Raw genomic sequence first — 27,999 nt, 5'->3', positions numbered from 1 at the left:
GCTGTTACCTGAGGAAGGGAAAGAGAGGCTGCATCAGCCTCGAAAGGCTTGAGGACTTTCTACTATGGAAAAAGAAGTACTGGCTGACCAAAATTCACCATCAAGGCCAACTTCATTGGTTGAATGGGAGAGAAATCACAAGCCTCTTAAATCTCTGCTTTCATGCTTTTTGTTATTGATGTGTAAAACGCGTTGGAAGAGGTCTCCGGAACCAATTCCCATGGGTGTGTGCATGCGTGTGTAGGCCTCCCCACACCAGGCAATTCTTAGACAGCAGCAGGTGTCGGAGGAGCCACAGGATTCTGACGCTACCCAGAGACAGACCGTGATCCCACAGAAGAAGGGCTACATCCAAGACCGCCCTCTACTGCACATGCCACTGGCAAGCCCAGGCTGTCACCTGTGCTTCTGACCAACCAGCTACAGGCTGGGGGTCTGACCCCCTCCTTGGGTTCAATTAACTTGCTAGAACGGCTCACAGAACAGAGGAAAACCCGTTTACTCACTAGATTACTGATTTATTACAAAAGGTGTTAAAATTAAAGGTTATGAATTAACAGCCGATTGAAGATACACGGGGGAGGTCCTGATGGAAGGAGCTTCTGTCCTCGCAGAGCTTGGGGCCCAGCATGGTGGCATGGTGGAAGCCTTCTGGTTCCCCAATGTGGCAACTCTCTGAAAAAGGGGCCAATCACCTAGCTGTCCTTTTGGGTTTTTATGGAGGCTTCATTACACAGTCATAACTGAGTCACTGGCCGTTGGTGACTCATTCAACCCCAAGCCCCTCCCCAGAAGTCAGTGTGGCTGAAAGTTCCAACCCTCTAACCACATGGTTGGCTCCACTGACAACCAGCCCCCACCCTCTGGTGGGATCCAAAAGCCACCTTATTAAAATGACAAGAGACACTTGATCACTCTCAAGGCTCAGGAAATTCCAAGGGTTTGGGAGCTCTGTGCCAGAGGCAAGTGGAAGACCAAATACACACAGAGGGTGCCAAAACAAGGGATTCGCATTTTAGGAAAGGAAAAAACTATTAAAATTGTACTACTCGATATATACCGATAACAAAAGATGAATACAAGTCACGTTTGACTTCTGCAATGACAAGACGTGCTCAAAGCGGTTCCCATCAGCGTCCAGACACCTCTGATGACAGCGAGCTCCTGCTTGGGCGACGCTGACCAAGCGTCCACTTGTGTACATCTTTTTGGCCGCCGGTAATTACTACAAAGCCCAGTAACACATGTTCACTGTTCTTTTATATCAGTAGCTGTGTCAACACTTAAGAGCTGCACATGAACCTGATAATGAGTTTAGTGTCACAAAAGAAACGGGAGACAAATGAAGGAACAACCAGTAGTTTGCTAAGTGTTATTTATTCTGCAATCAAGGTTCAGAAATGTGGGGACACAACTGTAGGGCGAGGAATCTGTAGGTGTCACTTCACGACGGGGCTCTGCAGAGTAACCACCCACTTCTGTTTAAAGTGAACTCAGTGAAAGTGGTGACAAGCGGCCTATTTGTGACCCACTGCGGGAACTTGTGCTCTAGTCTCTAAGGACCAGCGGGGCCTTCACCTGCTCGGCCACCTCCTTGCCGCTCAGCGCCGTGACAATGGCGAGAGCAAACTCGAAGCTGGTCCCCGGCCCCCGGCTCGTGATGATCAGGCCGTCCTGCTCCACGCGATTCTCCGAGTAGCTGTAATGACCTTGGACGAGAAAAGGGTTACATCCTGATGGGCTGCGCTGGCCAACAGTGACTCCCGCTTACAGCCAAGCCGGCGCAGCGCGTCACTGGCCTCACTTAGATAAATTAGAAAACACACACCACTGCAGGCAGCCATTCAGAAACAACCAGGCGTTCCCAACCCTTCAGAGGGCAGCATGTGGGTACGAAGGAGGCTGGTACAGCAAAGGGCCAGAGGAACCAACAACTGGGACAGGAAACAAACACACACACGAAAGGCGAGAGCAGCTGCTTAATAATTCCCAGTAAATGCGAATTGCTCACACTTCTATCATACAATGAACGCTCAGCATCAATTCTGTAAACCGAAGGGCAGCAGTGACTGTCGAGTTCAGGACACGACACCGCAAATACGTGACTTTGACATATTATTTTGAGAGGAAGGCTCTTGACAACCAGACAATGCAGGGAGAGGCTTTCTCCGAACCCCTTTCTTGGCCCGAACACAGATCCTCCAGAAGGAGCTCAACGGTCATACATCCCCTCCCGCCTCCCCGAGTTTCATCAGCCAGGGAAGATGGACTCTTGTCACAGGACAGGAGACCAGAAGTTGACACCACACCCAGATTTTGTCACAATCGATCCTACCTCTCATCCGCTCTTCTAAGGCCCAGTTGCCTTCCCTAAAAACCATTCCCTCTCCCGAGAGGCCTCCGTCCTCTTTCCCTACTAAGATAATATCTAAGTCGGAATTCCAAACCACCTCACGAGCCCTCATTCTCCCTGGGTATCTCCCATGGATTCAGGAGGCAGACATGTCAGTAGACTTCTGTGTGTTTTTCTCTTGTTAATCTGTCTGTTATTACAGGGCTCTCAGCCAAGGACTGAGAAGGGTCGAGGGAAAATTGTTTTTCCTCCCTACAAGACGCTGGAGGGAAAGAGGGATGAGGGTGAAAGTGCTGAAGGCAGAAACTACCTGTGTTATGCACACACACGCTCTACTGTCTCAAAAACAATTACAGCGTAACTTTTTTTGGGGGCGGGGGGAATTGTGTGGAGGGAGAAGCCACATTCCCTTCTCAGGGACTAGGTTCCCTCTGTGTCATCCCTCAGTTGGCCCCGCTGTTGTAAATACAGTAATAGGAAACATGCTTCTACCACATTCAGCAAGTCTCCTGCCACTGGGATTCCTCCAAGTGGCCTCCCCAGCCCCGGCCCCAGGTGGCCCACTGCACAGAGACGCCCCACTTGTGCCCATCACTTCCCTCCTGCAGCTCTCGGTTACTGAGCAGCCTGGCCGTTCCTGCCCCAGGAGGCGCTGCACTGGCTGCTTCCTTGCCCAGAAAGCTCTTCTCAGCAATGTGCTCCTTGGGTTTCCACACCAACGCCTGGGAGGTGGGATCTGTGACCACCCTTGAAACCATGTCCCCCAGATTATAGCACCCCCCAGCATGGACACAAGTCTATACACTATGTGCCAGTCTCCTTGTTTACTGTCCACTCTGTAAAGGCTGGGCCTTCACCTGCCTCTGCCTGGCCTGGAGTATCGACGGCACCAAGGAGAGGCGCCCACGCATCAGGAGGATGACGGCGAATGCAAGTCCGTTCATTTTCTCTGCGCGTGCCCAGGCCGGAACGACGATCTTCACCTCACAGCCCCTCTGCCTTGCCTTCCTACCACTGCGTGCTCGGCGTCACCAAAGAGGTGACCTTTCCCAAGTGCAAATCAGATCTTATCCAGTTCTCTCCACCAGATCCTTCGCCGACTTTCCCCTGCACCTAAAGACTGAATTCCATGTCATGGGGCACGAGCTCTCTGGGTCTGGCCTGCACTGAGGCTGACTAGAAGGAACCGGAAGGGAGACAGAAGAGAACCTGCCATCCAGGTGGCAGCTAACTGTGACCTGGATGGGGACAGTGGCAATAGAGAGGAAATGAAGGTTTGGCGATAAAATGCCCAGAACTCAGTGACGTACTCGACACGGGAGGCGTCAAGGATGACTCCCAGCTGTCTGCTCCGGGCAACTGGTGGGTAGCGGTGGCACGCAGTGACATGGGACACGAAGGACAAGCAGGTTTAGGGGAGGGGTTAAAGCTGAGGAGGTTCCTCTATGAAATCCTGCCATGTCCTGTCACTGCAGGTAGAGCCAGGCAGGCACTGTGTTGACCACTTTCCGTCCGGCACCCCAAAGGCAGTGCAGACCACGGCTATGCCGTGTCCCACAGCCTAAGGAGCACCTCAGGAAAGCCTTGTTCAATCAATACAGGCAGAAAACGTCACCTAACGACTGGTACGATGGGCTCTACAACCCACGCACTGGTGTCTACGTCTTTCAAAGTGGATTAACACCACCTGTGATAATTTGTCTTACTATCATGAATAACCAAGGGAAAAAAATTGAAACACAGTATGTCAATAATTTCCTAGTCACTACTGTGGAGAAAAAGAGGAGCCCTGCTTTGAGGGGGAAGGTTTTCATAGTCTAACCTCATTGACTGATGGAGAAAGCAGGCCAAGGTCATTTTAAATGCTAAACTAGAAAACCAGCTGAGCTGGGTCTGCCAGAGCTGTGGGATGAGCTGCCTCAACTGGGGCAACACCAGGCACAGCTCGAAAGGGTTCACTTAACAACCTCTTTGTGGGTAAAACATTACAAATACAGCTTAAACTGGTTAAAGATGTTTAAAGATGGTCCACAGTTCTTTTCAAAATTTAAACCAGGAAGAACAAATGGTCTGCACTTATCACCTACCGCCTCCTAGTGGCGAAGACAAAGAAAAGCAACGCACACGCACTCACCACAGAGCCGGGTTCATTCCAACAGGGGAGCTGGGCACTCACACCTCATATTCCATCTGGCACAGGGCGTTCATTTCTTCTAACTTGAAGCAAACACTCCCAAACCAGAAAGCCTCTTCAGAGAAAAAGCAACTGGGGAGGCCAGGGGCAAGTGGTCAGCCACTAACATGGGTACCCCCACCGATTTGGTCGGGGGCTCCTTCAGAGCTCCAACAGACCTGAAGTCCCAGAAAGCCTGAAACACTTACTATTCGGCCCTTGAAGGAAAGGTCGCTGACCCCTGAGCACAGTGGGTCTGGGATCAAATCCCAGGTCTGCCATTTAGTAGCTGCCTGACCTCTCTGAGCTTCACTTTTCTCTGCTGTAGAATGGGGATGTCACCAACCTAACAGGACTCTTGTGGGAATCCAGTCAAACCAACGCTGGCACAGAGTGGCAGGGCGAGAGCAGCCTGTCCCCACTGTGTCCCAGCACAGCCAAGCGCTGCAAGGCTCTAAGTGTGTTAAACCCATTAACTCTCCGAGCCCATCAATAACCCTGAGAAGGGGAGAAAGTGTATCGGTTGCAGTTTTCTTCAAATCAGCTTTGGTATTATTTCATCTTATTGATTCACTGATTTTTGGTTGGTTGGTGTTTTAAACGGAAGCAGTGACTCAGTTTCCTCACTAGCTGAACGCCAGGTGAATCACTTTTGGCTTCTAACTAGAAACTTCTCATTCTCTTGCAATTATCCACACTAGTGTGATCTTCTTTCCCTCTGCAAGTCCCAGGGTCTCTGCCTCTCTGTTACGTGCACTCCAGACTCAGATGGCAGAGGAAGACACCACCTGTGTGACAAAGATGCCACCGGGTTGGTGCTCTGAATGTCAGGAGCTGTTACCGGGGAAGCCCTGATCATTACATAGCTGTACACTCAGTGCTCGTATTATACCTTGTTTTGCTGTTAATTATATGCTGCCCTGTATTTTAAAATTTGATGGATATGTCTCTTCAAGCTGTTAACTCCTGGAGGAAACAATATCATGCTTCTTTTATAGCCTCAAATAATAAGCCACACAAGAGAACTAGAGAACTATTTGATAAATTACAAAAAAAAAAAAGATCTAAGATTTAGGTTAAAAAAGCAAGGTGTAGAACAATGTATTCAGTAGCTGTCATTTGAGTAAAACTTAAACCATGAGGGCTAATGAGTGTGTGCAGAGAGAAGTGTACAGATACACAAGGAACCTGAACAGAAGTTACCGCTGACAAGCACAAGGGGTGGCAAGTTAGAGAAAAGGAACATGTATTTACTTCACCCGCTTTTACACTGTCTGCATTTTTTACCATGAAAATAAGTTATTATAAAAATAAATTAATAGAAGTTAAATGTCTAGCTGGTATTTAGAAAAGAAACATGTCACCAAGGCCAGCAGGCCTGCCTCCTGGGCACTCTCTGAAGGAAGAGAACAATGTCCATTTTACTCTGGACTGGGGGCAAAAGGGCACTTTCTGAAACTCGGGTGAGATTTAAAATTTATCCTCAGGCTGCCAGCAAAGCATTTAGTAAAAATACTAGTTAAATGCATGTCATAATCACTTCAACCTGTGCCAGTCAGGAATCCGGCTGGCCTCTGGCTGAGCACCCTATCCCCACCAGGGCACAGCCAGACAGGCCTCTCTATCCTGCCGCTTAGCTCCCTCTCAGGTTAAAATCCTGGCAAAGAGAGTAAGGAACACACCACACCTCAGCCGCAGAGGATCTCTACAAATTAGATTACACCGGGCGGGAAACAATGCAAAATTATAGCTTTTTGAAAAGGTCTTATTAAAATATAAGCATATACTTACTTCCATTCATCATTTTGTCTTTCGCAAGTGGGTGTGTTGTAACTTTGCTTCCAAAACCTATTTCATGAGCCAACAGAGCCGTAGGACCTAAAAAGAAGATTAATAAAAAGATTTAAATGTAGATATAGAAAAACCTGTGTGTTAAAAATTACAACAGCAAAGTATTCTGTGGGGACAGAGCCCCAGAAAGCAGTTGCCAGGCTCTCGGCCTCACATAGAAAGGTGCTGGCTCGGGTAGTAGATGGTCATCAACTGGGACTAGTTGGCCATTGGCTGTTACCGGTTAGCCATTAGCCACTGATATAACCGCCGTGGGTAAGATAGCAAAGGGTGGTGTAGTGGTGTGGCGTGGCGTGGCGGAGTGTGGATTACGGGTTGGAGAGAGGCAGACTGCAGCTGGCCAGTGAGGTTGCTTGGCAGGGACAAGTGGATGACGGGTTGAGGATCATGTGGCTCCTGCCTCCTGTGTCTCCAGCCCAGCCGCCAGCGAGACTATAGTGGTGTGACTCCCCTACCTGTGGCTCCGTGGGTGTTCTTGTTTGGCCTCACCATGTCCTACGTTCTTGTGTGGGGAGCGGGAGCTGAGACCCTGCATGACATCCCGCATGACACATTCTTCAAAATCAGGAGGCTTGGGCCGGCCCGGTGGCTCAGGCAGTTGGAGCTCTGTGCTCCTAACGCCAAAGGCTGCCGGTTCGATTCCCACATGGGCCAGTGGGCTCTCAACACAAGGTTGCCGGTTCAACTCCTCAATTCCCACAAGGGATGGTGGGTTCCGCCCCCTGCAACTAAGATTGAACACGGCACCTTGAGCTGAGCTGCTGCTGAGCTCCCGGATGGCTCAGTTGGTTGGAGCACATCCTCTCAACCACAAGGTTGCCGGTTCGACTCTCGCAAGGGATGGTGGGCTGTGCCCCCTGCAACTAGCAACGGCAACTGGACCTGGAGCTGAACTGCGCCCTCCACAACTAAGACTGAAAGGACAACAACTTGACTTGGGAAAAGTCCCGGAAGTACACATTGTTCCCCAATAAAGTCCTGTTCCCCTTCCCCAATAAAATCTTTTTAAAAAAAGTTCACGAAGCTCTTACCTAAAATATACTCACAATTTTGAAATTAAACACTTCTTAAAATGAGAGCTAAAGTATGGAATACATCATTTGCTGAGTACTTCTGGCAAAAAGGTACAGACTCAAAACACTTCAGTAACCATTTAATCATAAAGATTGACCATGACCTCCAAAGAGCACACAGATAAACAGACTGTGGCCTCCCCTCAAGGAGCAGGCAGTACATGTTATCAGTGTACTAAAGCGGGAAACCACCAAGGGCTAACCTCTTAGCAAATGAAAAATTAAGTTCTACATTAGAGGCAACTGGTGCTCTCCAAACTTCTGGAGTTGACTATTTTATGGACTAACTTTATTTTTTTACTTGAAAGTAAAGCTAGCACTAATCCATCCATCCAAACATACCAGGTGGTAAAATTATTAAAATGAACAGAACACAGTCTAGCCCTGAAGGATATACCTGTGCAACGTTTACGGGTCTGAGATGGAGGCACTAGCGTTTCTTTATTAAAACTACTAAGTGAGGAGCCGTGAATAGCCACTTTGCGATCCTCTATGCCTTCCCTCGTAAAATGAAGTTTTTAAAAATAAGCATTTGCTAACTTGAGGTTTTTATCAAAATGTGTTCACTAAGAATGGTCAACTTCATTGACAATCACAAGCATAATTTTCTGTACGTAACGGTCCTCAAATAAAGACTAAAACCGAAAAGGTTTTAACCTTTGTTATATTATCTTAAAACTTTTTTAAAAGTAGTCATTCTACCTTTTTTTTATCTAAGCCACACACAAAAAATATAAGACCTCATGTCACACCTAGAAAACCATGCGTTAGAACCACACCCTGACCTTCTGAGTGGTCAGCACTGTAGCCAAGACCCTACGGCCGTCTGTGCACTTGAGCTTCAACAAATCCCAGCACTTGCTCTTACTGACCTTTCATTTTTCAACATGACCCCAAGTAAAAAGCAGTTATGTAATGTACCAACAGGCTGCTCCAATGACAGGCTCAGAGCTGCTACAAAGGAAGATCATATAAATATGCAATTACACAAGCTTTCTGCCTAGTATTAGGTGTCAGCTTCAGACCAAGTGCTGACTTACATTTCTTTTTCTTTCTTTTGTTTTAATTGGGGAATATTGGGGAACAGTGTGTTTTTCCAGGACCCATCGGCTCCAAGTCAAGTCGTCGTTTTCAATCTAGTTGCAGGGGGCACAGCCCACCATCCCATATGGGAATCGAACCAGCAACCCTGTTGTTAAGAGCTCGCGCTCTAACCAACTGAGCTATCTGGCCGCCCTGACTTACATTCCTTAAATCAAAAGCCTCAAATACATTTGATATCACTCTCCACCTAGTTGTTTTTATCCTCAATATGAGACAGCTATGCACGGCAGCAAATTTAAAAGTCCATAAAAACTGCATCATTATCACTCAATTTTAACTTGAACGAATACCACAAGAGACGACTGTACAGTGAGAAGAGCGATCGCACAGCGAGTCAGGAATTTCTAGGCCGCTCCCCACAGGTGAGAAAACTGCTGCCTACAGTCACGTATGTTCCAGTTGAAAGTAGGAATTTACTGGTGATGTCTTACTCATATGGTAAGCTCATCATTACTGCTTTCTGAGGCTTAAAAATCCAATTTGGAAAACTAGAGAAGAGATAATTCAGTACTATTACTTGAAATTCTGACGGATGAAAACACTGCTGAGTCTGCAGCAGGAATCCAGCTCTGAGCAGGAGGCAGAGAGCACCGAGGACAGAATCCCTCCGGCAGCTGAGAAAGCCACCAGCGCCACCATGTGGTGACTAACAGAAAGAACACCGGGGCCACCCCTCAGCCCCTCCAGGCGTCCCTGAGATTGTACTTAGACTCACCTCTGACAACCGCTGGCTCCTTCACTGCCAGGCTTCCTTCCCCTTCCCATTTCCCACCCAGAGCGAATCTCATTTCATTTTCTTCTCATGAGAGTCTCCCTTCCAATTCGGCCTCTCATTCACTATTAGGGGCTAGGCTAATATTCCTTCAGTTCAATGAACAGCTACCGATTCCTAACTGCAACACTTCAGAATTGCCATCTTAACAATCACACTTCTTCCTATCCCAGAAGAGCAGTGCAGGATACTCAACAATACAAACACTGTTTATTTTTTAATGATTTAAATGATTATAAGTCTAAGTATTCAAGCTTGCCTGGGCACAAAACAGTGAACCAGATGTGGGTGATAATTCTGCCACCCTCGTGACACAGGACAAACTGACTCTGGTTTTCCCTTTCAGCAGTCCTAAGAGAAGAGCCCCGGCCCAAACTCCTCTCTTCCTTTGCTGAGAGCATCTAAGAATGAGGCTGGGGCGGGGCAATTGGACTCAGTCCTCACACAACGAACAGGCACTCTGACTTCCTCCCCACCAAGGGGTGAGGGGCTTGGGCTACACTGACTGGGGTGCTGTCAGCAGAGACCCATCCCTGTGTCCCACAGGCTGCTGCTGAGCAGGACCCAGGGACAGGGCCTGGAGGGCGCCCACCTCCTCGTCCTTCCCAGTCAAAAGCAGTGGTTCCCAAACATTTAGGTCTCTGGACCCCTGTAGCGTTTATGTGGGTTGTATCTATCAATAATTGCCCCGCTATAAATTAAAACTGGGAAATTTTTACGACACAAGAATACTCAAGCACACATGCCATGCCCAGATCATGGCAACGTCACACTCTGTGGACACTCCTGTGAGAACAAGGACAAAGGCCAATAATGTCTTAGTATCTGCTTTGACCTTGAGAGCCCCTGAATGAACAGTGAGAACCCCGGCTCTAATGCACAGTCCCCAGGATCCCTAGTCTGTAACTTCTTTTAAAAAGCCTACAAGACAACACCGTGCCATCTTATCAAATCCATCCATTCAGTCATTTATTTATTCACTCTCTTGACGAACATTTAATAAAGACCTATATATAGTAAGGCAGGCACTGGTCAAAATTACACTATGGAAAGAATGCAAGATGGCAGAACACCATCTGATATTAGAGCAAGAACGGATTTACTCGTAAAATGGGATCAGAAATCAAAATGTTACTAAGTTGCAAGATGTGGGGACACCTACGAAACACCAACGAGCTTACCCCAAATGATGTGGCAGGTAGTACAGCGCCTCAATGCAGCCCTGAGCACAAGGCCCGGGCAGAAAGTACCCAGAGGCCTCTGCAGCCACAGGGCAAGCACAGGGCAGACCTGTTACGCTTACTCCAGCCGATTCTTGCTGACTGGGTGCTGGCACAAATACTTTCTGGCACAAAGATTTGCTGTAACAAGCTGTTTACTGATTTCCAGAGGGCCTTATTTTCCTCCGAGGTCAACCAAACACAGAAAACACGACGTTTCACAGAATGTAGACCAGACGCACGGAGAGAAAGAAAACAATTGTAGTCATTTCTGAAACGACACTAGCTCATGCCACCCAAACCAAATAGGCCGACCCAGATGCCCTTCACACTTTATGAAGGGCGAGAAGTATTTGGAACAAAGTCTTGCAGTATTTTTTTAAGAAAACCGACGACACACTTAAACACGAATGGTCTGCACGTTACCTGCACAGATAGCAGCTATGAGGCCCTTCCTCTTCTCTTGTTCCTTCAGTATCTCTTTCACAGCAGCAGACTACTCAAAGAAAACCCAAAACACATCGAGTTAACATTAAGCCACAAGCCAATCTCTGGCTAGAACCTTTGGTAGAATCAGATTCTAGCTTAAACCACAAGATCTTAAATTTAACCATTTTTCAACAATATTTCTAAATTACTAATGTAAAATTATCAAACTCATAATGTTTCTACATTCCTAAACCCAATCAAGGCATTTACTGGAAGAGAAAGGCATCCTTTTCTTAAAGATGTTTAAGGATGAGATGAGAAAAGCAATTTTCCACACTGACTCCTGCCATTTTGTATCTAAGGAGAAAAGACATGGAAGTGAGGGAATGTGGTGGCTGGGTGTTTTCATGGCAGTCAGGAAGGGTGACAGTCCGAGATATCCGATTTGACCTGCTTCTGAGCTGGTCAGCCCTGCCCGCCCTCCTCTCTCTCTCTTCCTGGAGGCTGACTCCTCACCTAAGGCTTAAAATGAAGAAGCAGCGGTCTTTCTGGATGCCAGTTTTCATTCAAGTTGGCAGTTCTCGCTCCTGCAACCACCTCCCAAACCCCATTGTTGAATAGACAGCCAATCTCTTATCTTTCTATGCTTAACCCTTCATAAAACACATAATTTTCTTCTGCTGCTGGGGGCGGTGGGGAATAGTCTAACATTTGGATTGTATTCACCAAATCTGTTCATATATACCTGTTCCACCGATTCAGCTTACTTCTAAATGCCATTAGAAATGTTTTTTTAAATTAAGTTAGAACACCATTTTGTTAATTTCACCTAGTCCTATTTTATTCACAGCCTCCTTCCTGAAATATTTTAATAACAAAATCAACAGAACACAAGCAGATGTAGAAATACTTTATACAGTTTTTACCTCAGATAAATTCTGTGCACCCAAATTACCTCCTGGCAGAACCACCACGTCATAAGGTCCCTGCAACAGTTTAAAAAATAAAAAAAATGAAAACATTTTCATTTGAAATGTGCACTAAAGTGACAGTCAGTAACACTTCCATATTTTAAGTATGGTTCATAGCAAGAAATTGTTCATAGAACAGTTAAATAAAGTGCATCTCTATCATGGAATATTGTTGTAACTAGCAAAAAAGGCAGAATATTTGTCTGCAGTAACATGAAAGGGCGTCCACATTGCACAACTGCAGGTGCAGCATGATCTCATTCTTGTAAAAAGAAAAAAACTGTATGCATGGAGATGTATGTGTCTATTGCATACACCCCCTGATGTATGTGCACAGTATACAGACACTCAGAGACAAAGGGGTGTGGTATAGGATGGAGGGGAGGGGGGAATGGGAAAGAGACATTTAATATTTTGACTTTATGTATTTCTATACTGTATAAATTGTTTTTCAACAAGAATGTGCATAATAATAAAACATAATCAAAACAAAAACAAATTTTAAGAGGCACAGAAAAAATTTTTTAACGTGATGAAAAATAAAACTTAGGGAGGAGACAATATTTCAGTATCGCAAACATCTAAACATCCTAGAAACCTAATAATTTCAAACTTTCTGAAATTACAAGATGGAATTGGTTTAACAATACTTTCAGATATTAAAAAAATTTTGTTTTAAAAATTTAGTCACGGGCTGGCCCGGTGGCGGTTGGAGAACCATGCTCCTAACTACGAAGGCTGCCAGTTCGATTTCCACATGGGCCAGTGGGCTCTCAACCACAAGGTTGCCGGTTTGACTCCTTGAGTCCCGCAAGGGATGGTGGGCTCTGCCCCCTGCAACTGAGACTGAACATGGCACCGTGAGCTGAGCTGCCTCCCAGATGGCTCAGTTGGTTGGAGCGCGGGCTCTCAACCACAAGGTTGCCAGTTCAATTCCTCGAGTCCCGCAAGGGATGGTGGGCAGCGCCCCCTGCAACTAGCAACAGCAACTGGACCTGGAGCTGAGCTGCGCCCTCCACAACTAAGATTGAAAGGACAACAACTTGACTTGGAAAAAAGGCCTGGAAGTACAGACTGTTCCCCAATAAAGTCCTGTTCCCCTTCCTCAATAAAATCTTTAAAAATAAAAAAATTTAGTCACTAAGCAAATTATATTTAGTAGGTATTTAGAGTAACATTTAGTATTTAGAATTACTTTTAACGACTATAAACATCCTACTGTTGTTTTAAAACCAAGCAAAATTAAAAACTATAAAGGAAATATATAAAGTATAGAATTTCTTTCACTCCTTTTAAAATCCGAACTGACAAATGAATAGACACAAAAGGTAACAACTGTTCTAAACACCCAGACACCGTAGGATGAAAAAGAAGAGAAGGAATGTTTACTGCCACTCTCCCGTTCAACGTGCTCTTTAGAAAGTTTCAACAACTTACATGTAAATGCCAATATTCTAACACTCCACAATCTACCACTGAAATGAACCTAAAAAGTAATACCCCTTTTTCTATGCATTTGTGGACAGCTAAGTACGGGGAACCAGACTCCAGGATCCTTCCAGGACACAAATGACCACCCATGAGCTGCTCTGCCTCTCTTCCTGCCAAGTCTCCGCTGCAAGAGGGCATACAGCCCTCACTCCCTTCACACAGGCCAGGTCAGCCTGCACCCCACGAAAGGGCGTGCAAAAGTGTCTGTGCACATGTGGGCGGGCAAGCTTCTGAGGAAAGGGACCTCAGAGCTTGACAGTTTGACCTCAACAGTAAGTAAGAACCGTAATTCTAAAAATACAGGTGACGCAGTTTAAGTAGAACTCCTCCTCCTCCCTAATCCAACCACGAATCAAGTGTGAAGTGTCCCACATGAAATGAATCACTAACTACTTCTGTGTCACTGAAAAGGTAAAAAGTAGCTTTCAAATAAAGAATCAGAAATGAATGGGGAATGTGGCCATTGATTCTTTTATCAAGTCCAAGTTGTCACAGGAGGGAGGGCTGCCAGTGTGAGCCAGAAGAATACTGATGGAAGCGTCCCAGCCTCCATCCACCCCCAACCCACCTACTGGGCGCAGGAGGAATCAGGAAACTGCCAGGTTTGTGGATACAGAGGTAAAAGGCCCAGGGCTCCACTTCCCAGGGCTCATTGTGGGGAAGACATTCAAGCAAAGAAACTTTCTTAAAACAACTCTATACTAACAACAGCTTTAGTTGTAGTCAAAAGACACTTCAAGAAACTAATAAAAAAGCAGTAAGACAAGTAATTCCAAGTATGGAGAACAAACCTCTTTTTTTGCATCTTCCAGACTGGCATCAGGACAAATGACAACATCTCGGCTACATTGTACGGGGTCTTTTCCAGCCAAACCCGCGACGGTGACCTTAATCTAAGAGAAAGACATCATCATGATATTTAAGAACAATGAAACAGAGTAACATTTTCACAGTTGCCCTGTGTTTTAAAATAACTTGGCAGGAAATCCCACAACAAAACCATGCTGCCTTTAAGCTAATATGCTAGCAAACTATGTTTAATAACTAGGTCTGTCCCAGTTTGCCTGGGACAATGCTGATTTACAGACACTGTCCCGGCACCCTGTCTGGTTAGTGTCCTTTCTCCCACAAGTGTTCTTGTTTGGCTGACAATTTATTTAATTATTCTATTAATAATCCATCTTGCAAAATTACTGTTGCCATTTCAACCTCATGGTACTTTCTTAAGATAGAAATAATCTTGCAAACATTTACAAAATTGACAATACTAAGAGCTGGGACAGGAAATTGGGAATTTTCGTCACTGCTGGTGGTCTCCCATGTTGCTTCTTTGCAGTCATTTAATAAAATCTAGTCACACCAACTAGGGGCTGTCCTATGACCTAGCAAGTCCACTTTTAGGCAGAGAGCCTGAAGCCTGTACAAGAATATTACAGAATTGTAATGACGTGAAACAAAGGAATAAGAATAAATTCAGAAAGCTAGATTGCGGCATAGTCATCCAGTATAATACTAAGCAGCAATTTTAAATAAACCACCTGGACCCATACGTATCATCACGTGTGAAAACCAGATGATAATGGTTATGGAGGGTTAACAGACTCTGGGGCCAGACTGCCCTGGTCTGCCCCAGCTCTTCAACTTAACGATGTGGGCACTTTATTTAGTGTCTCTGTGCTTGTTTCTTCAACTGTAAAATGAGGATGGTGATAACTCATAGGGTTTTTGTAAGATTTAAACAAGTTTATGTGTTTATCTAAGTGCTAAGAATGATACGTAGCACTCAGTAAACACTATTTACGTGTTTAGTGGGGTTATATACTACATACATCTATGAGAACTACTGTCTAATGCTAACACTCCACAATCTCCACTGAAATATCTGAACTTAATGAAAAGTAATAAACCTTTTCTACACATTTGTGGACAGCTAAGTACGGGGAATCATATTCCCAGGTTCCTCCCAGGACAGAAGGGGAACAGGACTGGGGACATTTACATAGTGATTTGCAATGCTTTCTTTAAAGCATTTGTTCTTCAAGAAATTGGTCTGAAAGAAATATGGCAAAATGTTAGCAAGTATTAATATGGGCAGAAAATAAACAGGTAATTATTATTATACAGTCTCTTGTGTATGTTGGAAATACTTCATAAGTTACTGTTTTATTCAAAATAACTTTTAAAAATAAAAATAAAAATGTTTTTAAAAGGGGGAGGGCTAGAAAACGCTGAGGGACTTACTCCAGCTCGTCTCATGACATCTACAGGGATGACGGTCTCCATCTCCTCTGCTCCTTTAGCCAGGATGACCAGAGCTCTTTTGGAAGCCATTTTTACGTTGTAGTTTTCAAAGACTTAATTAAAAAAAAAAAAAATTTTTTTTTTTTCCAAAAAACTTGCACTGTGACCATGGAATAGACAAAATTTTTAAGTTTACAAACATTTTAAGCAGAGTAATTAAGCGCCTCCCAGGGAAAAGTTCTGATAAACACAATGGAATATGAAAAAAGCATTTTAGGTTAATACTGATTTATGGAATAAAATTTCAATTACTGTATTTTTGAGATGAAAACACGGTTGCTAACACGTGTTCGAATTAATTTCTTACCATGATTTTAAAATTTAATTGCTAATAATGCAAATGAAATTTTCTAAAACACAAGGGCATGGGTCTTGTATTTTACATTATGCAGGGAGATAAAAGTCTTTTGAAGCACTACATTATAGAGAAACGACTAAACGTAATTTCATGGGCAAAAAAACCTAAATACACAGTTTTTAGTAATTAATCTGTAAGGTTTTTGGAGGGGATTTTTCTAGTTCCAATAACTGTACTAAAAATTTGGTGCGGGGGGGTATCAGTGTTAAAATATGTGAACACACTTTTATTGTTACTGGAGAAAATTGGAATTCCCCCCTCACTGAAGGCAACCCGACTGTGGACTCTCTTCGCACTTAGTTCTGTCGTTAACGGCAGCTGCTACACCAGGGTCTGAACAGGTCTCAGCCTATTCTCTTTCTGTCGTTTGCTGTCCATGCAAAATAGACTTTAATAAAACGATTCCAACACACACAGGATTAACTAAGTCCCAACTGGTGGGAAGCCATGCACACAATGTCGGAAGCTTGCAAGTTGCTCCTACGCCAGCATGTGAAAGTCCAGCTATTTGCTTATCCTAGAAAGCCGCACATTCCTCGGCTGCCGCGAGCCGCCGGCTGGGGTGCGCGTGGGCTCGGGGACACGGCCTGCGGGGCTTCCTTCCGAGGCCCCGCCCCCGCGGCGAGGGCCTGTCCAGCCCGGCAGCCCCGCGGCCCCTCGCCGCCCACAGCGCCACGGCCCACGCACGCGCCGCGCTCCCCAGGCCCCGACCTGAACCTCGCCTCTCCTCCCACAGACGCGGCTCCTCCGCCCCTTCGGTGGCACTTCTGCGCCAGGAAAAAAAAATGAACCAAAACCGGACTAGACGAGGACCCACGCGCGAATACTCGAACGCCACCCTAGTCAGGCCCTCACCTACGCACTGCGCAGATGCACGCCGCCGGACTGCTCGCCTGCTCTCACTGCGCAGACGCGCGCCGCAAGGCCCGGTGCCTCAGCCCCTCACTGCGCAGCCGCACGCCGCTCGTATCACGTACGTAACGTCCGGCCGGCCGAACCCACCTCGGAGAAAATCAGAGGAGGGCCTGCCTTTCCACGTCCCGATTGTTCGCTTCGTAGGGGTCCAGTTGGAACACCCAGCACCGAGCGAATCCCGTGGACTCACGCAGCCTCACGAAATCACCCCCGCCCCGAATGGCACGGTCCGACCTGCCCGCGCCACCGCAGGATTTAACCCGCTTCTTGCCGCGACCCGTAAATGCAAAGCCCGACTCGAGAGCTGAGGCTTCTTGCTCTGAGTTGTTCTTCACGTTTCCTCTGTGCATTTCGGTCTCTCTTTGCCTTGCTCCTCTTCCCCGGAGCGCCCACCGCTCTACCAGGACTCTTTCTTCAAAGTCTTCCCGGTCTTCTCGCTCCCACGCTTGGTCGCCAGTCCGCGTGACACTAATTTAGTTACACACGGTAATTTCACGTGTGTTAGTTTCTCAGTTTTTTTTAGAAAGATCCCAGTGCTGCTTTTGCATCGTCAGGATTATAGCAATGCTGAGGACATAAATCTAACAAGTACTTGATTAAATGTATTGAAATTATAATCTCAAACTTTATTTTTAAAAGTTTTTGAATATTGATACTTTTACCATTTTCAAACACCAAGAGGATAAGGGTGTTACGTTGAACAGACAGGCTCCTTGCTGCCTCTGTCCCCATGCAGTTCCAACCCCATCCCTACAAGAAACAATGTTAATAGTTTCTTGGACATCTTTCCAGTATTTCTTTATGCGAGCACAAGCAAATAGAAATATACATCATTATTTTCATTCTTTTTCATAGAAATGTAGCAGACTATATACATTGTTCTGTACCCCCCTCCCGCCACCACTGCCTTACTGAGTATCTTCAGAGCTCAGAGCTTTTCATTTCAAGAAGTACTTCCTCCACCTCCCCTCCCCAGGCACCCCAGATAGATAAGTGAGCTATTGTTGGCATGTCCCATGGTTTATTTACTGATGCCTTGCTGACAACACTTAGGTTATTTCCAATCGTTTTCTCTGCAGACAGCACTGCACTGAATGACCTTATTCGTATGTCCTACTTGTGCAGGTGTAACCGGAGGGTGAATTGCCAGAAGTGGGAAATACACTTGAGCAACTCCATGCAAGTTGAATCACTTAGCACTCTCACCAGTAATATATGAGATCAAACAGTATTTTAAGTATGTCAGTGTTTTTAAAGTTTCAATTTAGATACTCAAAACATGTTTCTTTTTAAAAAAATAAACTTATTTTTCTTTGTTGGTTTATAAAGCACTTTAATAGATCTCACGTGAGTCTTACAATGGTGATGAGAGTAGTTTTTATTTAATTTAAAAAATTAATAGGTTAATTTATGCAACACTGCACGCATGCAAAAATCTTAAGTGTCTGGAATCATTTCACATTTTTAGAAGAAAACGTTGTAGGAGTTCTGGAATAACTTCACCTTTGGCTATTTGCAAAGGAAGCAGGCAAAAGCCTCCCCTTTTAGCTTTGAAAGAGAATGGGAAATAGAGTCAGAAAAGGAGAGGAGGCAAGTGGTCAGATGCACGCTTCAAGAACCAAGGAGAGGTTTAGGCAGATGGAGGGAAAACCAAGAGAAGACAGGCTGTTTTGCTCTAGTCCCCATAATAAACTTGTAAGGAGAAAACGATGCGGGTGGCCCTGCTGCAGCATGAGATCACCATGACTGAATAAAACTAGCAAGACAAATGGTTGGTTCAACAGTGAAAGTCAGAGAATGAACCTGAGTTAACACTCCTGAGACATCGGCACCATCCAGATCTGAAAGGGACCCAAGTTAGCCTTAATTTTTATCGAATGAATACATGCACACAGTTTTAAAAACCAGATGTTACTCATGGTAGGTGAGATTATTTTTCAGAAATATTCACTCTTTCCTCTTTTCACCTGCAGGGGCGGAGGGTCCTGCCCCTTAACTCTGGGTTTGTCCTTTTGGCTAATGGAATGTTAACAGACATGACCTGACCAAAGCCTTGGAAAGCATGACCTGATGATTAGGTTTGCTCTCTTGTACTTCTGCAACGCCACAGGAAGAGCTTTCCCCCAGGGAAGGTGCTTCCACCCTCTCAGCCTGGGTTTCAAAATGAACATATGTGGAACAGCTGCCCCAGGCAACCTGTGCCTGTATGGGAAACCGATCAAAATGGCACATGGTAGGACTCAGATTTTGTTACACGGCAATAGCTCACTGACACAGCATGAAAAGGCTCATAATGAAAAACAACAGCCTTCTGACTCAGTCCTTTATATCCCCCACAGCTCTGCTCTCCAGAGGCAGATTTTCAACTCTTTATTATTTCTTCTGGTGATTATCTCAGTATTTTTAAACAATATGCTAATACTGTTACTTCTCATTTATTGGATTTAGGCATTATATATTGACTTCCTGGCAGGTATTAACATAATTTTCATTCCACAGGTACAGAGATTGAGAGGTCTAGAGGGTTGAAATGACTGTATAAGGTCCTGCAGAGTCTTGGTCAAATTCAGATATTCTGATGCCAAATTTCACACTCTATCCACCACAGACTCTATCAGTATTACTTATTAAGAAGTCAGCAACACTCATTACACGCTCTTTATAGTTGATACCTATTTGTCATCACAAGTTTGCAGAACAAAGTCAAAAATTTAAACCATTTACCAAAAGCATTGCTCTAAGACTGGCAACGAAGACACTTCCTAGTTTGGTCTCATTTCCAGGTAGAACAAATTTGTGCTATCCACTACACCTTTTATTCAACACTTGACAAGTCTTTATACATTGTGGGAGTACAAACTAAAAGACTCTCCCTATTTTCCAGGAGCTTAAAATAATCAGCATCTTGCAGCAGATGGAACATTTAACTAAGAAATACTGTCCTGCCTTGTGGAGCTCATAAGCCAACCAGGGAGAAACGGTGTTGATAACATTAGTGAAGGAGTTTAGGACATGCCGCCTCCCACTATACGGTGTTAGTATATCAATTATTTTGAGTTGAAGGCATTTGGAAAACCACAGGTGCAAAAAAGGCACTCTGATTCCCATTTTTCTCTTCCTGAAAGCAGAAGATGAAACTCGCATGTGAGAACAGCCCTCCCAGTGCCAGGAGAAAAAAAAGGGAGTTGGGTCTGGCAGAATTTGTACAAAGAGACCTGGTTAAAAATAACTTACCTTCCTTTAGTCTCCCCATTTTATTTTCATTACTTTTTCACAATTGCTACCCTTTGTTCAACCCAGTATATAAGCATTTAAGCTTTGCCACTTCTTTGGGTGCTCATTTCCTTAAGAAGGCTCCCAGGTCACGTAAAACTTATGTTAAATAAACGTGTTTGCTTTTCTCCTCTTAGTCTTTTCAGGTCAATGTAATTCTGAGACCCAGCCGGAGACCCTGAGAAAGTAGAGGTAAAGTTTTTGCCTTCCTGACATTAGCAACACTCATCCATGGCCTTTCTGACCCTGGTTCCAAAAGCAGCTCTCCCTAGAATTAGCCTGATCGCCATAAAGAGCAAAGAAACTGCCGCCAGGTTTATTTTTTCATGGGTCACTTACATCTTCATCTTACTAAATAGCACACTTTATTTCCTATGAATGTATCCTTTTATTTCATCGATAGCACTTATTGTAGTGTTTTCTTGTCCTTTGTTTCCTTATTGTCTGTCTCCCCTTAATCCTGTGACCTCCATGATATGACCTTCCTGTCTTGGTCACTGCTGAACCCCTGGCACATAGCAGGTGCTCAATAAATGCTTGCTAAGTATTATCCTAACTTCACCCTATAAGATGGTCCTCCCTTTCTTTGCATCTGGTTCTAGATTAATACTTTACATTTGTATAACACTACAGTTTACGCTACGATTGCAACCGCCTTTTTATTCCTGTTTTAATCGTATTCCTCATGTCAAATCCCTTTCACCAGACTGTGAGTGGGAAATCTCATGTATAGCAGGGAAGTTAACATTTTCACCTGTTTTCTATTCGTTAAGAGGGGCTAGTGGTGCTAAGTTGAAGTTATTGGGCATAAGGAAGACATATGAGCCATTAAATAAATATTTTTCAACATGCACTAAAGGCACGTTCTGGAAAGGTCCGGCAGAAACAGCGAATTTCCCCTCCGGAGCCCCCTAAAGGTTAGACCGGGGAAGAGTGGGCGGGCCCTGACATTTGAGGCAGCGCTGGCGCCAGGGGGAAATTCTGACGCCGAGGTCTGTGAGGGGCCCGGGGTAGCTTCGCCTCTGCCCCGACCCCGTGTGAAATGCCCCCCAGCGAGGGGGACCTCGCACGACACCCACGGCCAGCGGGGCGCCGGAAGTGGGCTGGCCGACCCGCAGTGACGTCAGGTCTATTCCAGCGGGCGGGCGCGAGGCCCCCGGCGGCGCCCGGGATTGGCCGAGCGGGTCGCAGTGGGCGGGGCGTGAGGGGGCGTGTCCCGCGCCGCTGGCGCGCTGCTCTGGAACCTCCCGCGGCGGGCTCGGGTCAAGTTCACCGCAACCTGGAGCGACCTGTGTCGAGAGCGCCCGCAGGGCCGCTTCCTTGTGGGAGGGGAAAAGTTTATGAACGACCCGGCCCGTCATATTGGCGTCTCCGCTGCCCTGGGGTCCCTGCTGCCCTGGCGTCGCCTCTGTTCGATGACCCCGCGAACTTCTAGGGAAGGTCGCGCGCGGCCTTCGAGTGCGAGGCGGGAAATAGACCTTTCCCACCTCCTCATCCCAGGCCGGTTCTGCTTTACGAAGCCCAAGGATGCCCAAGGGGACGACGACCTTGCACCCGTTCCCAGCCCCGTGAGACTCGGGTGTTTTGAAGAATCTAAATCCAGGCTCTGCTGCATTGATGGCTTAGGCACCGATTTTCTGTTTCTCATCTCGCAAAACACTTACTGCCATGATCTGTTGGTGTTGGTATTCTGTTTCTGGAAGTAGAGCAAGATCTGATTAGAGCTTCAGTAATGGGTTATCACAAGCTTTAAAAACACGTTTCCTTTGTAAGATGTGAATGGTAATGCCTGCGGGTAGCTTGGCAGGACCCAGTGAGATCTTAGAGAAAACACCAAGCTCTAAGGAACTGAAATGTTGAGTCGCTTTTCATTATTTCCTATTGGGGTTTTTAAAAATTCTTATTCTACTTAAATGAGGTTTTCAGATTCTGATAATCTTGGAAACATACAATGGTCCAGGAGCCAGGCCAGCCTTTCTCTCCATGGGCAAAGTAATCAGTATGCCACCCAGCAGTGCACATTTGAACCCGGCAGAACTTTCCTGACTCCCTGCCCTTGTTCTTTTGACTGTACCTTGTTTCTTTCCTTGGGGCCCATTTACCCCACAGATGGTTACACTGTGGCTGCTCCCAGCCTGAGAACAAGGTTCTTGGGTGACTTTTTGCATGTCTGCATAGTCCTGTGGATCTGCTGACTTTGGCAGCACACTCCTGTGTAGGAGATTAAGATCAGTGATAAGTGTGCCAATGACAAATCCCTCCACGCTGTTGTTCAAACATCTTTCCTTCCCTGTCTTCCGCATTCTTACCTTTTACTCTCCCTCATTTTCTCTGTTCCTTGAATATACCCTGTACTTTGCCTCCTTCATGCTTCAGAATAGCAGTTCCCTCCAACGGGAAAGCCCTGTGCTTCCATACCAGCTTTGCAATGAAGTATTTATTAGCTCTCCTGCAAAACCCAATTGCAGCACCCATCCCTCCAGGAAACTTTTCTGCGTTCCCATAGCTCTTTGTCCTATTATAGAATCTGTGAGGCTGTGTGGCCTTATCTGAGTTATTTGTGTAAACTTCTTCATTCCTCTCTAGGCTGTGAAGGTTGTTGGCATGGTGCCTTCTCTATATATGCCTCACAAGACAGCGAAACTCACTCAAGAAGCATTTACTGAGTGCCTGTCACATGCCCGGCACTGCTCTGAGCTCCAGGGATACAGCTGAGGAAAAACAGTGTCCCCTCTCATAGGGCTTATCTTCTCGTAGGGAGAAGACTATAAATCAAAGCACAAAAAACTATGTGCCAAGTGGTAATATGTGCTGAGGAGAGTAAAGGAAGGAAAGGAGAATTAACGAGGAGGGGTATTCTTTTAGAGAGTGGTCAAGGAAAGCTTTTTTTTTCTGAGGAGGAAACCTGAATAAGATGAGAGAACATGTCATATAGAAAGCAGGAGGCAGGGCGTTTCAGATGAGAGAGCAGCAAAGGAAAGGCCCTGAAGCAGGACTACGTTTGGTACCTTAAAGAACAGCAAGGGCCTCAGGCAAGAGGGGAGTTGGCAGGACACAAGGCAGGAGACGTAACCGGGTCAGATCATGCCAACACTTGCATTAGACCTTCAGTAAATGCGTGTGGAATTGAATTTATGGAATTAATAAGGGATAGAGAATAATTTAGTGATACTAACAATGAAACTTGGAAATGGCTGGAGTGGGATAGACCCAGTAGCCATTTATAAAGTGTTCACAACTTACACACACGTACATTGGAACCTTTACTTTGTGTGGTGACATTTAGCTGAAACAAATCTAAATGAAAACCAGAGATTTTCCATTATCGTGTAAACCCAGGAGGCAGATTTTTGTGGAGGAAGAAATCGATTGGCAGGGGAGTGGCGTTATTTGGTAGATAATACTGATGACTATTAAAAAGTTCAGAAGGAAACACAATCCTTCTCCTGATGTTGTGTCGTGTTTTGGGGAAAAAAATACTTAAATGTTAGTTGACAAAAGCTGGGTTTATGAAATAATTGGGTACATTTATATATTTATAATTGTAATAGCACGTTCCTTCCCATGGACTAAGGTGAATGCTAGGAAATAGGGAGCCACAGCCTGCCGGCTGAACCTGGCCTTCAGGGTAACGTTGCTTATTGGAGTGATATTGCTTCGATCACAGTTGTCCTTGCAGCCCAAAGAACATTTTCCTCCTTAGTGGCATGTGGCAGCTGTCTCTCTCCAGCAGAATTAAAAAATACAGAATATTTGTTTACTTCATAGTTTTTGGTTACAATATTTTTGTTGTTATTGCTAGTCTGGTTCCCTCTCAAAAGTGGCTACCATGGGCTCTTGGTTCCGCTCTTCATAACATTTGTTGAAGTTGAAATTGACTGAGTTGGCAATCCACCACGTAGATGAGTTCAAGTGTGGTTTCTGATTCAGCTCTCAAACCACTGACTTGACAGTCTTGGCTGCTGAGTCACTACACCTTCTTTTTCATTCACAGGAATGAGTTGGTCCATTACGAGTAGCTCTTGAGTTAGTCATAACTCTTGGCCAAATGTTAAGGTAGCCTTGGAATGAGGAGGCCTGGGGTCCATCTCTGACTTCTCCGTTCCTTAAACGTGGCAGGATGGTGTGGTGGGAGAGAGTACGTGTGCTCTGAGTGTGGGTTTAAGCTCGGCTCTGCCCCATGCTGGCTGCATGACTCTGACTAAATCCCTTATTCTTCTTGCCTCGGGTTCCCTGTCTGTGCAACAGGGATAACTTGAAAGGGTTGCTCTGAGGATTAAAGGAGTTAATGGAGCTAAAGCTAAAACATCGGCCTATAGTACATTCTCAAGTGTTGCCATTAATACTGGGCTCAGGTACTTGAACTCGCTGAGCTTCCGTTTCTTAAATATTGGAAGAGTAATGGTAGTTCTTATGGGTAGGTTTGATTAGGCTAAATAAAATACTGTGCTGAACACAACACTGTAATGCAAGGAGCAACCCACAAGTATGAGCTATTATTAAGTATTAGACAACATTTAGCAATAGTCACAAGCTGTTTAAATTCAGTGCTGAAGGGCCCATGGGAGAGGAACACAGAGAGTGATAAACCATAAAACTGTGCCATCTTGGTGAAGATGCCAAGGATAGAAATTACATAGGTAGAGTTTTTGCCTTAAGGTACAGCAAAGGGAATCTAATATAAGAATTCAAAAGAAGAAATAAAGTGAAAATGACTCTTCTTGGACTAAGAGCAAGTTCCCAGAGTTCAAACTAATTAAACATTGAGTGTCTGTCTCAAAACAAGACACTTGCCTTAGCGTGAAAGGCACAGATAAAAGTCAGGCATCTGTGAACTGGGGTAGGGACAACTACATCTTTTATTTTCACTAATCTCTAATGGAAATTCACTTTCTCCTATTTTGAATTTAATAATTCACAGAGCATAGCCAAAGGTGTTGTGCTCATTCACATTACTCATATCACATTACCGTGCTTGCAGATATCCCCAAAATACCATTTAAACTCAAGAGTCATTTGAAATGATGACAGGGAGGTGTGAATGAAGAAGCCATATGTTACCACAGTGCAAGCTGGTTGCTTAAAACGTTTGGTAAGTTCAACACAATTGCTTTTCTTTGTAATCCTTCGTATTATATTTTAAAACTTAAGAACATTATTCTGTGGAGGATCCACAAGCATGGGGTCCACAAGATGACAGCGTCCTGGGCGCAGAAAAGTTAAGAGCCCTTGATAAGAGTGTGCACTCTAGAGCCAGACAGCAAAGGTTGAACCCTTTCTCTGTTCCTTACCAGCCAGGAGACCTGGGCGTGCCACTCAGCTTCTCTGGGTTGCTCTAGTGTCCTCCTGTGTAAAACAGGGCTGAAGGCTGTTGTACGGTACACCCGAGGAAACTGTCAACACCCAGAACAGTGCCTTGTGGGTAGTAAGCCCTCAGTAAATCAGCCAGTAGCAGAAAAGCGTCTGATGTGAGACTGGACAGGAGAGAGGATTTGTACAGCATAGGTTGGGGTTTACATGCCAGATGATTTCCCAAGGAAGAGAGAAATAAAACATTAGGTTGTGAAGAGGTAGGCACACTATGGGACTGGAGGTAAAGTCATTCATTCATTCATTCATTCAATAAAGGTTTCTTGAATGCCTACTATGTGCCTCTCAACACTTTCCCTAACACGTGTGGGGCCTGGAGCAGGTGTAGAAATGAGACTCTCATGCCGTATGTCTCAATATTTAAAAAATGGCAAATCAAGTCACGAAGTGTTAAACATGTTCTGTTCACCTACTTCAACACAGAAATCTTCAAAATAACAAAAAAATTATTGTTTGTATGTGACAAAGTTTGAAAATATCAAAGATGACTGAGTTTAATTATTGCAGAAGTCTAAATGTTCTTCGATGGCCTGGAAATGTTTGAATGGGTATTTATGGCACACTTAAAAGGTAAATAAAACTTGTTTTTCTTGCCTTCATTTCATTTGTTATAATTGAGAATTTCACATAATTTGTTGATAATACTGACGTAAGAGATTAAAAAATAAAATATAATTGTATACTCAAAGTATATAGGATTTGTATGTAGGCAATGTGAAAGTATGTAGAATTTTAAAATTATTTTTCATGTTTGCTTTTAAAAATATTTTTCTTCTAAAAGTTTCAAAAGTACTTATTCAAATGAAATAGAATTGATAACTATGAAATATCTAAAAATTTTAAAGGTTTTTTACTGTTAGAAATTTAATTGAATTTTATTAAATATTTCTATAATAATTAAAACGGTGCCGTTCTGGGGTTCAGTGTCTTTCTAGTAGCTGATTCTAGTAAAGAACCTGTATTACAGGGGAAGCTGGTTAGCTCAGTTGGTTAGAGCGTGGTGCTGGTAGCACCAAAGTTGCCGGTTCAATCCCCGCATGGGCCGCTGTAAGCTGCGCCCTCCTTAAAAAAATAAAAATACAAATAAATTGCAAAAAAAAAAAAAAAAAAACCAACACACAACCTGTATTGCAGTTCTGATGTGACTTACTACATATATACATCAGAGTGTTAGGAACTTTCATATTGCAAAGGCTTCCTCAGACTTCAAGAGCAACTGTGGTCAATTCCATGCTAATTCACGAGGACTTCCAGAACCACAAACAGGGACATAAATGGGATCGAGCAGGTGGACACGTGGGACTTCTGGGAAACTATACTTTCCACAGGATTCTTGCATAGTCATAGATTACGCAGGAATCTATTCAGTCCTTGGAATCTGAGAAGGATTTGACAAACCAGTGTGCCTTTTCCCTGCTCCGGTACCATATTCCCCCTGCTCTCTGAGGCGGTGCCGCTGGAGCACAGCCCAGAAACGCTGTCCCCTGGTGTTTCCAAGACACAGAACAAGAACTGTGGGAGTTCACCTGTTGACTGGCAGTGTTAGCCCCGAGGGCAGTGGAGCCGAGGATAGAGTATGTGTCCTCTGTGCCAGATTTCCAGTCACAGAGGCTCCCGTTGTGTGTGTGTGTGTGTGTGTCTGAAATTTGTGGGGCCCTGCCCTGGACAGAACGTATTTTATTTAACAGTGTACTTAGCTTGACGTGTACCATCTAAATATTTGGATATGTGGGATGTGGGCCTCCATTTGCACTGTTGCCCTGGACATGCAGTGTCAGAAGTGGTCTGAAGTCGGAAGTGAAAATTTATGAGTCATTAACATATATGTGGATGTCACACAGAGAAAGTGAACAGGGGAGGAAAAGTGAATGTGGTGACTGCTAACATCCCAGCTTTCCTTACAATATACGCTTCCTTCTCTCCCTACTCCACCCCCTTCCACTTTTCTCATTTTCCACTCATTTTCTTATTTCCAATTCCTTTGTAATGTGCTCCTTCCCCTGCCTCAGAAGTCCCCTCGGCATCACAGGTGTCATACACGTAGATCTCTAACAGTGACAATTGCCTGGACTGGATGGATGCTTGGAGTAGGGGTCGGGACACTGCATATTAAAAGAATCGATCTTTCGGGAAATAAAAAGTATAAATAGTGGGCACTCCATGGATAAGATTGCCTCTAAGATGTGTCCTGGGGTGACGAGAGCATATTTTATAGAAAGCTTATTTTGAGGGGCTGGTTTTCCTTCTCTTTATAAATGTTGCCTCTGTCTTGTTTAGAGTAGTTGAGCCTTCGTACTCCTTGGCCTCAAAACATACTCGTACTCACTTGAAATAGTCAATAGACC

The 27,999-nt window shown here is 44.9% G+C and overlaps 1 protein-coding gene across 3 annotated transcripts; it reads right to left on the bottom strand.

Moving 5' to 3' along the window:
• Window positions 1-1,358: 1,358 nt before the first annotated feature.
• PARK7 (Parkinsonism associated deglycase) lies at window positions 1,359-17,089 on the bottom strand. Of its 3 annotated transcripts, none has more exons than XM_019746787.3 (7): window positions 16,952-17,089; window positions 15,679-15,791; window positions 14,229-14,330; window positions 11,902-11,961; window positions 10,973-11,042; window positions 6,318-6,404; window positions 1,359-1,709 (listed from the first exon to the last, which is right to left on the bottom strand). In XM_019746787.3, the coding sequence occupies exons 2-7, from the start codon at window positions 15,766-15,768 to the stop codon at window positions 1,549-1,551; spliced, it is 570 nt and encodes a 189-aa protein (XP_019602346.1). In that variant the 5' UTR covers window positions 15,769-15,791; window positions 16,952-17,089; the 3' UTR covers window positions 1,359-1,548. The 3 variants fall into 3 exon arrangements, with proteins under 3 accessions (XP_019602346.1, XP_019602347.1, XP_074190213.1); XM_019746788.3 differs by lacking the exon at window positions 16,952-17,089 and adding an exon at window positions 16,808-16,942; XM_074334112.2 differs by lacking the exon at window positions 16,952-17,089 and adding an exon at window positions 16,321-16,431.
• Window positions 17,090-27,999: the final 10,910 nt, after the last annotated feature.

The sequence above is a fragment of the Rhinolophus sinicus genome, chromosome 14 (genome assembly GCF_057876585.1).
Source record: "Rhinolophus sinicus isolate RSI-liver-muscle chromosome 14, RSI-T2T, whole genome shotgun sequence".
NCBI lineage: Eukaryota > Metazoa > Chordata > Mammalia > Chiroptera > Rhinolophidae > Rhinolophus > Rhinolophus sinicus.
Note: the sequence above shows the minus strand (reverse complement) of the source record. Positions and strands in the feature narration are given on the sequence as shown.

Excerpts from the sequence above, each read along its gene's own strand:
- PARK7 (XM_019746787.3), bottom strand. The coding sequence starts at position 15,768 with ATGGCTTCCAAAAGAGCTCTGGTCATCCTGGCTAAAGGAGCAGAGGAG. Across the intron at positions 14,331-15,678 it reads ATGTCATGAGACGAGCTGGA|ATTAAGGTCACCGTCGCGGG; the intron begins GTAAGTCCCTCA and ends TCTTTCTCTTAG. Across the intron at positions 11,962-14,228 it reads TGGAAGATGCAAAAAAAGAG|GGACCTTATGACGTGGTGGT; the intron begins GTTTGTTCTCCA and ends AAACTGTTGCAG.